The sequence below is a fragment of the Myiozetetes cayanensis genome, unplaced genomic scaffold, assembly GCF_022539395.1.
Source record: "Myiozetetes cayanensis isolate MyiCay16 unplaced genomic scaffold, myiCay2020 scf1, whole genome shotgun sequence".
In the NCBI taxonomy this organism is placed as follows: domain Eukaryota; kingdom Metazoa; phylum Chordata; class Aves; order Passeriformes; family Tyrannidae; genus Myiozetetes; species Myiozetetes cayanensis.
The window spans coordinates 58299563-58312117 of record NW_026086604.1 but is presented as its reverse complement, the minus strand read 5'-3'; the positions used below and the strand labels follow the sequence as shown (position 1 = coordinate 58312117).

Below are 12555 nucleotides of genomic sequence, written 5' to 3'. Positions count from 1 at the left end.
TGCAAATCACTATCAAATGTTTACTAAATTTCAAACACATCACATCTGCTCCTTTTCCTTAGATTCTTAGTGCTGTAACACTAGCCAGAAAAGGGGCCAATTTCTAGCCGGTTCTACTCTTCTGAATAGAAATCACGGTTTCATTGTCTTCAGGCTTGTAGCCTGGTTTACTTTATAGGAAGCCTCATGAATTAAAACAGCTGTGCAGTCCATTCTGAAATTCGGTTTTGTGGAGAAACAGTGCTGGGAAGAAAACAAGGAGAGTTTATGAGTGTAAGGGGGAGAAAGAAGAGGGATATGTGTGTGCGAGGAACTTTCATCTGCCTGTGTTAGGTAAAGTCACTAAGTGATGAAAGTTGCGTATATTTCTGAAGAACTTCTCAAATCCCTGAATGCTCCTGTGTTTCTAGACCACAGCTTTCACATAGTTAAGTGCTTTGCACTATCCTGCTTTTCTTTCCCATGGCCTGCAGTGCTGTTGATATTTGAAACTGTGGCCAAGACGTGAGATAACATCAGCAGCCACCACCTCCTGGCTGGGCACTTTGGAGTGTTCCCCGCTTTAGCTGTTATCCAGGTATCTCTGACACAGAAAGGCCATAACACTTCAGGCTTGTGGTAAAAGGACCTTTCTCTCTCATAAGTACAACAGATAATAAATAGCTGTTCTGGGTAAGAAACAAAGGAATTGAGGCAAATACGAGGAAATGACCGGGACTGTAGGATTAAAAAGTGAGAGCATGCTTAGCCAGGAACTCTTTCAGTGGGGAATGGGAGTTATAGCCTGTGGAGATCAAGCAGAAGGCATCTCATTCATGGCTTTTTGCTTTGACCTGGCCATAATAAAATGTCAACAGTTTCTGGTGATAGTAATGCCTGCACTGCGTTGGTTAGAACAGTACTTTTTACCAGTGATTTAAAAGGATCATTAATACCCCTTTTCAAGTGGGGCAACTGGCTGGAAGCAGGCAGAAATCTATTTTTCTAAAAAGGCTTTACCTATATTATTGGGTTGCATACTGTCTTCTCTTCTCTTACCTGCATCCCCTCTTCCACCTGGCTTTTGCTACCTGCTCACTGCCCAGCCTGGACTACCTGCCATGATGGGAAGGATGGCATGTGGCAGTCTGGTTTTTGGTATCTGTAGCATCAGGTCCCTGGTGGATAGCAGGATGGGGTTAGGGGAAAAGCATAGGCTGTGCTTTGCACTGATGAAGAAGTCTGAGTTGGCCTGCAGGTGAAAATTGTTTCTGTTTTGGTTTTGGGTTTTTTTGCAAGAAATGCAGCTTGAGCAATTAGCACAAATACTTCTATTGAGGCTCCTGATCTAAGGTTTCAAAATTATTCCTAGTATGTTTAGTACTGCTCTTGTGAGCCATCAGAGGAATTGAATCTAGCAAGACATTATGAAGAGATGTTAGAAGCTATGTTTTTTAATAACCTTACAAATTTTCATATAATATACTGACAGCTGCCTTCAGTATTGTGGCAACTGCAGGCCTAGATACACCTCAGAAATACCTTTATTGTTTTCCTGCTTTTTGTTACATTTTTCCACTTGGAAAATCCCTTTTTCTCTGTTGGCTGCACTAAACAAATAGGACCAAAAGGATAGTAGCCACCTCAGATTCGCAATCCCAGCTTTAATTGGGCACATAGGACTGTGGTCTCTCTCTGTGCTGTCTCCTTCTCCCTCCTCACAGTCCAGACTTAAAGACCAAGCCCAGACCTAACACATGCCACCTCTCGCCATCTGTTTGACCTCTTTGCTCTCTTTGTGGAAACAGCGCAGTCACATAGATTTTGACCGAGTCAGAAAGTATCAAGGAGTGTCTGAGGTATGCAGAGCAACCTGGGAGTTGCAGGTGTCTACTGATTCCCCCCTTCATCCTGGCTGCACGGGTGGACCAAGGAGTAGGTGGAGCCTCCCAGCTCTGCAGTCCCTGGAACAGGGCTCTAGCAGTGGCCTCCCCACTTACCTCCTCTGCCTGCTCTGCTCAGTGTAGCCAACAGGTCGGTTCACTCCCTGCTGAGTACTGCTATAACCAAAGGATTGGGTTTTGCTTTGCTTTATTATTTAGTACAGTGATAAAAGGAGCCACTCCTTGTGATCATAAAGAGAAGCCTTAAAATCTTATTTAAGAGCACAAATATTTGGGGTTTTGACAGATACAGTTTGAAAACAACACAGATGTGCAGTGTCAGATTTCACCACTGCATGCAGTGTCTTTGTTTCAAACTGTAATTTTGGTAAATTTGGTTAATAGTGCTGGGCATGTGCTTTCCCAAAACCTTGTCCCCTGCAACCCAGGAAAAAAAACTTTCTGGGTTGTCAGGGTTTTTCCCCCCTGAACATACCATCCCTTAGAGAGTTTGAAAGGAAAATGATCTTTGCGGAGTGAGCATTCAGCCCTGAAAGGCTGAATGGGTAAAATAACCTATGGGTTATTTTTAACCTAATTACCTCGAATTAAACAAAAGCTTAAAGATTTTTTTGCTTGAGTTGAAGATGAGGGCTAAGTAGGCTTTATTTGCAGAGCAGCTCTAGCCAACAACATGCTACTTCCATTGCACTGTGCAGAATAATGCCTGTGGCAGTGCTCTGTGCTAACGAATGGCGCTTGATTTTCTGAAGTCTTGGCTTTTATGAGTTGATGTGAGAGGATATGCAGCTCTGGAGCAGTTCACTCCTTTCCCCTTCTCACCCCTCCTACGGATGCAGTGATCACTTTGGACTGGTGACGCTTTAGATGGAGCACGGTCTCCCTACACTTGCCTGGTAGTGGCTTATTAACTGCATGTTAATTGAAACTGAAAGTTTGTCAGATGATTCAATTCAGTTACATGTTAAATGGATTCAGTGCAGTAAGCATTACTGCTGTGATGAAAATCTCTGTGGAATTGATTTGTGAACTGATTTGGAGGGATTCGTTGGCTTCATCAGCGGCTCTGAGAGATCGGCATGAGGAAAGCAAGCAGACATAGTCATGCTCCCAGCAAAACCAAATTCTGCTCTTCTCTTTCACCCTAAAGAGTTTTAATTACTGTCCAGTATGTTCCCTTTCCAGGACATGTGCTAGATAAATTTACTCTGGAGAACTGAGAAGTGAAGAAGAAAATGAAAAGAATTGAAAGTCTGTTTTGAATTCTGTAATCTAAATGGCTGAAATGTTGAATTCCTTATCTTTCAGTAGATCAAGCAGTCACAAGATTTTCCTAACGTTTGTTTCAAACATAAGTTACAAAAAAAACCCCCAAAAACCAAGGAAAAAAAATATTTGCTTTAAACTGAAGGACTGAAAATTCAAAATTTACATCCTTCATAACTCATCTTTTACACTTGGCCACTGCAGAAGTCCCTCTTAAGTTAGGAGTTTATTCTGTATGCTGTACCTGCTTATGTGCTTGGTTTCTGTGTGGAGCCAATTCTTATTGCTGAGTTATAAACCCTTTGAAAATAGGGGCTTGTAATGGAAGCGCTGACAGACCTTTAACTAGGTCAGTTTTATCTGGCTCCATTATCTTTGCTTTTGTTAAAGCATTAAATGGTTGCAGATTTGTTTATTTTTCTCGCAGCCCCAGAATTTTAACATGGGTATGTTATTGAATTGTTTTTTCTTCAAAATGTCATGAACGGGCAGCATTAGAGAGTTTATCCAGACTCTGCAGTCATCTTTAAAAGTAAATTGAACTGTTGTGTCTTATTTCAAGACTTTCTTGCTTATAAAGTACATTTAGTCTGTAACATGTCATTACAAAACTAATACCAAAATTTCCTTCTTCTCCTGCTGTCTTATTCTAGTCTTGAATTCTGCTCTGTCTTTTGAGTTCCTTTCTATGTAAAATGACAATGGTGTTTTTTTCTTTGTCCCATTCAGATGAAAAGCCATACCACTGCAGCTTTCCTGAAGAAGAAACCCCAATGATAACATCTCAGTTGGATGAACTCCCAAAGCTGGGAAGCCGCAATGCCAGAGAAAATGAGGCCAGGGAATCTAAACCAGAGATTCCTGTCCTGATGTCAGCACTGGAGAGTGTCATCAAGGAACCCTTTTCAAAATACCAAGGTTCTGCAGACATGAAGATGCCAGCATTTCATCACAGCCAAGGGCTTCTTTGCTCCAGTCGCATTGCTAGCTTTGCTTCGGGTGTGGGCCAGACATCTTCAGACATGGTAATGGACTTGAAAACATCACTTGAAGTGCAGGCTAGTCGTGCTAGAGAAACTTTGCTAGACTTGCACAGGGGGCATCCTCTGATAGAAAAAGGTGCTGAAGCTCTTGAGGTAGCTCCACTCGATTTGAGTGAAAAATCAACAAGGGATAATTCATGCAATAAATATCTGAATACATCCTTCCAGACTGCTTTAATTGTCTACCCATGTCCTTTCTGCAGTCACAAGACCTACTACCCTGAAGTCCTGTGGATGCACAAAAGAATTTTGCACAAAATCAGCTGTAACTCGATGGTACCCCCTTGGGTTCAACAGAACGGATTCAAGAGCATTAAAAACAACCTGGTCTTTCTGGCAAGGAATGGGCGCACTGGCCCCCCTCCTGTTCTCGGTGGTAAGGAATGCCAGCCTTTGCCCATTGCCAGATTTACGCGTACTCAAGTGCCAAGTGCATTGCCAGGTTCCAAAACCAGCTCTCTTTCTGTCGGGATGACTGCGAAGTCTGGTAGTACGCATCAGTCAAAGGACAGTCATGCCTTCAGCCACTGTGGTCCACGCTTATCGGGTCTGGATGGGTACAGACAGCCCAAGTTAAACCATTCCCAGGAGCAGTACAGCATAGCAGCACAGCAGAAAAGTAAATATGAAGCAAATTCCAAACTTATGCAAATGGGAACCTATAGTAGAAGCATAACGCCTACACAAACAGTCATATCCAGGCCTAGCACACAGCCCACAAACAGTAAGCAAGTGGAAAAGTACGTGGTGCCCCAAGGAAGTACCGGTTTTTCCCCTCCAGGTAAGCACTGTGCGTCCGACTCCATGAAGGCCAAATACAACCCACCGCTGCAGTACCATCCTGTGTGTAAAAGCGAGCAGTACACTAAACACGAAGAGCCACCAGTGCCTCAGAGGGAGTCTCACATGAAGGCTGGGAATGAGATGAGGACATTGGCAAACTGCACAGCGGTAGCACGAACAAGTCCGGTACTGCAGCCCCAGCCTAGTAACGTGGGAGTCTCTCCAGCTTTACACTCCAGCAAACAGGATGTGGGATCAGATGTGCACGAGAAACATTTGGACATTTTAAATATCTTTAAAACATACATTCCAAAGGACCTTGCTTCATTGTACCAAACCTGTGGTGCCAACAGCCCTGTCCTGGATCACACAGGTAAGATTTTCATAGGCCCTTCTATAGCTGAGGACATAGGCTTGCTTGTTCCTGCTTCATTCAGAGCCACGATACACTGTTTCACCAGTTTTTCCCTTCTCTGCCTTTAACAGTTGGGATTACAAGTTCATTGTTTTTATCATTGCTGGATAGGCTTGAATAGGTTTGTTTACTGCTCTCTTAACACTGCAGCATCCCCCCTTGTGCACTGTGTGACATTTCTGTCACAGGTTAAATGTATCTGGTTCCACCTGGAGTACTGCTGTTCCTTTGTCCTCTTGCTTCAAGCAGGCTAGAGTTACACAGATGTGCTGTCACAGGAAGATCTCCCTGATACGCTGGTGCTGGCACACATCATCGTCTTTTTGCTTCAGGCAAAATAAACATCCTCTGGGGCTTATCTGTGATGTTATTTTGGAGGTTTTGTTCAATTTTGTCTGCAAACAAGTCTCCCAACAACAGAGAGGGATAATCACTTGTCATTGTCCTTTGTCTTCCTTGACAAAAGTCTTAAGATCTTCCTTGTCCATGTCAAAGATTGCAACCGTATTTTTTAAATGAGTCTTTTGATCTGTTTGTATGTTTGTAATTAAAAAGAGGTAGGGCTGAATACATGCCTACTAATTCACATAAGCAGAAAAGTCAGTTGTGCAAATAGCCAGTTTAAAAGTGCAGGGACTAAAAAATTTCAACTTCCATGTTAAAGGGAAAAAAAAAGAAGAAACCTATGTATTTGCATTTGAAACCATACTCTTCTGATGATCTGCCAGAATTAGTTTGTCTCAGTGGAAACTGAAAATCACACTGATAGGCTACACATGAGGTGGGGGTGTGTCTGAAGGGGAGGAGAATGGGAGCCATGGTCTCACCATTTATAAACCATCCCAGTTTTTTATACCCTTCTTCTCTTTGTAGAAGTTGTGCAAATAAACTCCACATAAAAACAGCACATACTCAAGACCGGTGTTCTGGTGTCCTCACTGGACATAATGCCCTCTATTTTGTCAAAAGTGTGTGTGAAATGGAGCTTGTGACCCTAGTTTGCAAGTGGCACAAAATCCAGGACATTTGGAAGCTGGTAGCCTAAGGACAGCTATGGTCTTGTGCCCAGAAGGTGTGTGAAAGTTGACTACTCTGGCAGCTGTAAGGCAAGGAAGGAGCCATAATGTTTGACCGGGTCTTGGTGGAGGGACCTTTTGGAGAAGACAGGAAGGCAAGATCTGTCTGACATAGTCCATGGGCTGCACCTTTAAGCCACTCCATTGTCAGCTTTGCTCAATCATTTGACAAGTAATGCTGTGTAGGGGCAGCTGTTACTTACTGAGCAGATCATTTTGCAGGTGGTTAGGGGCTACCTGATGATTGTAACTTACCCCAGGCTCCTGGTTTTTGTTAATGAAGCAGAGGAGGATATGCTCAGTTTCTAAAACTGGGGGTTTTTATTTTTTCCCAGTGTCTAGGAATGTTGTCTTAAGTTTCTCCCTGCTCACTTCCCGCTCTAAGTACCAGTGAATTCACCACCAACTTGGGGTACCTTCACATGGGTGCCCACCTTGATGTTATTTAATATTACATTGTGTCAACCGGCTCAGTGAAATCTTACTGATCCAGTGAGCTCCCAGCCGTGTTTGGAGAGAGAAAGAAAAAACAGTAAAAGCTAGGAACTAGAAGCTGACTTAGAGAATGCAGGCATCAGAAAATTCATGATGACTGTTGGAACAAAGTAAAATAGGGGCAGGGTTTCCAAAGAGGTCTCTATTTACGTGCTTTTTAAAAGAGGGATTTTATTGGCAAAACGTTTTTGCTGTGCAGTGATTTCCAGAGACACTTTAACTGGACGTTATTTAGTGCCCACCTCTGCTTTGAAACCTCTTCTTTCATTCCAAGTGTTTTACAGCAGTCAGGTTTTCAGAATTTGAAGCTTCTTTTTTTTTAATGTAGCTTGTCTTCATTTTATATACAACTTCCGGGTTGTTGTTGTTTCTCCAAGCCAATTGGCATGATGGCTGTTTTTCATAGCACTCAAATAAAAAGCTGCTTCAGGCAAAAGGAACGAGATCCTACCAAAAAAACCAGAGGAGAGTAATTGAACTTTGTCTGAAATAACATATGCCCTAGATAGGCTGAGCCCTGTGAGTCAGTATGCATCATAAAATTTAGCCTTAATCTCATAATATGAATATGGCAATCATGACATGAAGGACAACCAAAAATCCCACTTAGGTATACTATTTGTCATGTTTTTCCCTCAGTGGAGTATTTCCAATAGACATTACTTTTTTTTTTGTTTGTTTTAATATGATGTCATCTTGGATTACACTAGAATGCTTTAGTGTGTGGCAGTGCAGTGTTCTTATTTCTGGGATTCTTTGTTTCTCTTCCGTTTATTCCAGTGTCCTTGGAAGAGAGTTGTTGTATGTACTGTTGTGATACAGCTGCAAACACAAAGCTTGCTGTACTTAGGTTAGTTTGTTTCACACTGCCCAATCTTCCCAAATGCTTATAGAGAGAATCTTACTGTTATCTTTAATAGTGGTTATTTATCTTGTTAATGACATTTACATGAATCACCATATTAGGAAAGGGTGGGTTATGGCAGCAGATGCACTCTTTCTCTGAGTCTCCTTTGAGACCAGCTTTGAGCATCGATTTCTCAGGAACTCCCATTTGTTTACCTGTAATTTGCTAAGACCTGTAGTCATCCACCCTCTTTTTTCCACGTATAGGATAACCTGAGTGATGATTCATGGGGGTATTGCCTTGTGGCAGTGATGCCCATGGCTCAAAGCTCTTAACTATCAAAAGCCTTATGGTGCTACTTAGGAAATACAACAATGGCAAATATACCTGGAAGTGATGCATTTTTTTCCACCTGCTTTTTGAATACCTACCATAAAGTGAGAACTGGGGAGGGGTTAGATATCCGAAAGTGTTAACCCACTCACCTTTGGCATTCATACAGAGTATGTTGGCTTACAACAGCATCCTCAGCCTTCCCTCATGCATGCATGACTCAGATGGCAGCAGTGCTACCATGAAGGCTTTTGGATTGGGTCTGTAATGGTTGCTGAGACAAGTGTATTCATCTTCCACAAAGGGAGACATGGGTAGAGGGATTAAATCTCTCTCCAGAGGTGTCAGAACGATGACCTGAGGAACCCACCTCTCCTGGCCTTCACAGGAGCTGCTCTGGGAGTCCCTGCCTGTCCAATAGTTGGCATGGGGCTGTCCAGCAAAGGTCACAGCTGGTTCCTCAGCACACTTCCTTCGGCTTTTTGCTTTCAAGTTTTCAGCTATAGTTCTGACCAGTGAGGAAAATGCTAGTAACAGATCAGAAAACTGCTTTGATCTTGGCTGCTTTACAAGGCAAATCTATCTCCTTATAGTACATTAAGGCTCTCATTGACATGTGATTTTTTTTTTTTAAGGTTTTTGTTTGTTTCTGTGTGTGGGTATAACTGATCTGGATTTTCTCCAAAATCACAGTCTTCTATTTGATTCCCAGAAACTTAATTTTTGGGAGATAGAGTGTTCAAGTATATTTTACAGACTGTGCTGCCATCTGCAGGAGGTGCTATTATAAAAGGAGAGAACAATTTGTGAGTGGGGCATTTGCTGGCATTTGTTTGGGGTTTTGTTGTTGTTGTTTTCCTTTTTTCCAGCCAGACATTTCTTTCCAATATATGGTGTGGTGAAAACCATCACAGGACACTTGGTGTCATAACAGCAGAGTAAATGGCAGCTGTCTTCTTTACCATTCATCTTTAGTTACAGCATCCATATTTTGGATGAATCCTCTGGCATCCTGCAGTTGATTTTTCAGTTGCGTGGAGAGGTTTTGTTACCACTTTTTGTTCATAATTTTATTCTTCTTAAGTGCTGTAATAGGGAGGGGAATATGAAAGAAAAGCTGAAACTTCAGTTCTCTTGACAACCCTCTCAGAATTTCTTTAAAAGCCAAAGTATTCCAGTGGCAACTGGAAACATCAACTCTTTCCTTCTGAAGAGGGCGTTTTACCAAAATAGAAAAGATGATGTTCAAACATAATTTTTTTTAATAGTAAAAAAGCCCAATAAAAGTCAAATGTGTCTTTTTTGATCAGCAGCAAAAAGACAAAGACCAGCCCTTTAAGTCAGATGCTGTAAACTGACCTTTGGAGAAAAAGGAGAGGTTTGAGCGGTTTTCCACAAATGCTAATGGCCTAGAAAACATGTTTACCCAGGGCTGGGGGAAGGCTGCTGCGCTGCTACCAGCTCAAAATGTCCGGAATGACACTTTCATTCACAGATGTCTTTCGTCTGTGCCTCAGAGGTCCAGGGTCAAAGCAGCACCGGCAGGCAGGTAGGCAGGGGCGAAAGGTTTGATCAGTCTGCGATGGCTCCGCTCACTCTGCATTTGTCTCTGAGGTATTGCCGCCTGGGGGGGACAGTCGGGCTCTGGTCCTACTCACTTCCTATTATCCATGTGACTTGTCTCCGCCACGCTGGAGTCACTTTGATTTGCCTGATGTACTGCTTGACAAAGCTGGGTGATGGCTGAGAAGTGGATCCAGCTGCTCTGAAAAGCGCACACCTGACATGCCAGTCCTGGTGCGGGCACATCATGGGGAGCATTTTTTAATTCAATGTAATTTATGCATTCTTGCAGTCCTGTGTGTGCCTGGCCTGTCAGCCAGTGCCTAGATGAAGGCTGACAGTTGTCATCCAGGGCCTGAAGGTAGCCTCACATAATGACACATTAGACATACTAATGATGTTTTCTTCTGGCATAATGTTTTCTTCTCAACTTTCCTCTCTCCTCTCCCCCACCCCGCCCCCCCTCTTCCTCTCTCCCCCTGTCTCCTGACTACAGGGATGCTCAGGACACAAATACGCCAAGGAGACTGTGTCTGCAGAGAATGTGGAAAATGCTTTACCCAACCCAGTCACCTCAGGACTCATCAGAGGTCCCATGCAGGTACCTTTTCACACTTGCTCTTTCTTTCTCCCTTTCCCACTTGCCTGCTTTCAGATTCTGCTAACAAAATACCGAGAATTACATTTCACATCCCATGTTAACCTAGGTAATTCCAGTACCTAAATCTTATAGACAGGTTTTTTATTTTTACGACTGTTGCTCTTGTTCTCCAGATATTGCCTACCTGATCCCTGCCCGAACTCCATAAAATTGCAATGCATTTAAGATAACTCTGTTTGCAAATGTTTTATTTTAATTAGAGAGTAGGGTACTCAGAAATGAATATGCTAATGAATTCTGTTGCCACCAGCACAAATTGAAATCAAAGTATCCCTCTCAGCACAACATAAGGCTTTGTTTTGCCTCATCGTTGCTGTTGACAGGAACATTTTTGTGGGAAACAAGATTTTTCCTCACACTGGTCAGCCCTAGCAGCCATTTTTAGCCTGACACAGTCTGTGGTTGAGGCTGGAGGAGGCTAAAGCCACCAGTGCCTTGAGACCTCCTGAGCATTGCATGAGACAGTGAGATTAGCAGGTTCCTTCTCAAAAGTGTGAATGATGCATACATAAGCCAGTCTGATGCAAAATGACAGAAGCCAAATGGTAAGTAATGCAAGAAGAGGGTCCCTTTACACATACACTGATAATTAATGTTGTCAGTGATTGCTTTCTTCAGCACTGAAGTCTGAATTAAAAAGGGCAGTGGCCCTAGGCTGCCATTAGCACACTCTCTTACAGTAAGTGTTACGGTAAATTGGTATTTTCCGGCCACAGGCTAGTAGCTGGTGTCTTTTTTTGAACGTGGTTAATCTGTAATGGTCTCAAATAATGTACACACACTAACGAAGCTTGAATGTTCATCTGTTAACAAGCCCCCTTGTTCCCACAGTGGTATTTGAGTCTAATGGACTCCGAGGTACTGAAGTTCACACCACCTCCGCAGATGCCCCAAAACAAGTATGTTTTACAATTAATTGGATGTTTGGTTTTTAATGTGGTAGCTGGGAGAAAGTTGCACAGTGATACTCATCACTAAAGTACTGACTGTTTTATAACATGTATAAATAATAATGATGATATCGCTTAATTTTTAACTTTTAAATTTTTTAAGCATTTTAACAGAATCTGTTATATAGAGAGTCAGTTAATTGTAAAGCAGGTAGTTAGTGTTTAAATAAACATGTTACTGGCTTACTGGGGACTGGGTGGGATAGGTAACTCTGTAATGTGCAGTGACATGTAACGGTGAGACAGAAATTTGCTTTTACAACTAACACATTTTCTGCTGCCACAAGGCAATTAACGTTTAGTCTGTATTTTTCAGATTATTTGTACCCTGATATTCAGTACCTGGCCTTTGAAAGGCTCTCATCCACCAATTTCTGTGGACTCTGTATGTTGGTGTGCTTTCCTGTTTCTACCATACAATTTCCTGTCTTAACAAACACTTCTCAGTGCTCTGAATTATACATGACAAAGCTGTTACAGAGAAAATCATTAAACTGAATTTTTTTCATGTATCTTACATCTTTGGAGACTAGTGTCATAACCTGAACCTTTCCACTCCATCCTGTAGCTTGGCAGGTGAGTTTCAGGACACACCTTCATGGGCGGTTTTCTTTCACTGTGAAACTGCCTCCAGCATCACTCACTTGTCCTTTCATCCGTGTTTTTAGCTTTACTTTTCATTCCAGCAGCCCCCATCCTCCTGTCTCTTACTAAACTATTGCAGATGTTTTTGGCCATGCTTAGAGAAGGCACCTCCTTGCATTCTCCTTTATGAAGTTTAGGAAGCGGTTTCTCCTTGCTCAATAAACATCCTCACTGGGCACCACCACATCACCTGCTTCATTATACTACACCCTTCATGGAGGCTTTTAGGACCTTCTCAGTCGCACTTGCATCTTTCTGGCCCAAACGCTGTGTGGGGAACACAGCCTCTGCCACAGGAGCATCTTGTTAACATCAAGCCATAGGAGTGGCCAGCAATTCTCATAAAGTTTTCAAGATGGCATAGCACTTCATTGTTGTGGGCAGTGTTTGTTTTGCTTTGCGTTACTGGGACAGTAATGGCAAAGTTATTCTGTGATGCTGGATAAGCATAAAATTGTGCAAGGACGCGTCTCTCAATAACAGAGACAGAGTGAATGGCAGAGACACAGACATGGTAAATGTGGCAGTGACACACTGCAGCTCTGCCAACTAGTTCAGCTAGTCTTTGGTTTTTACCAGTTTAGAAATGTAGATT

The 12555-nt window shown here is 42.5% G+C and overlaps 1 protein-coding gene across 2 annotated transcripts in view; it reads left to right on the top strand.

Moving 5' to 3' along the window:
- ZNF516 (zinc finger protein 516) overlaps positions 1 to 12555 on the top strand; it is a 102810-nt gene that overhangs the window by 81983 nt on the left and 8272 nt on the right. The window contains exons 3-5 of one of the 2 annotated variants that reach the window (XM_050319065.1): positions 3879 to 5348; positions 10201 to 10305; positions 11197 to 11264. In XM_050319065.1, coding sequence (XP_050175022.1) covers positions 3879 to 5348; positions 10201 to 10305; positions 11197 to 11264 — 1643 coding nt within the window. The remainder of the gene's footprint in view (positions 1 to 3878; positions 5349 to 10200; positions 10306 to 11196; positions 11265 to 12555) is intronic. The other variant, XM_050319057.1, reaches the window with a different exon arrangement.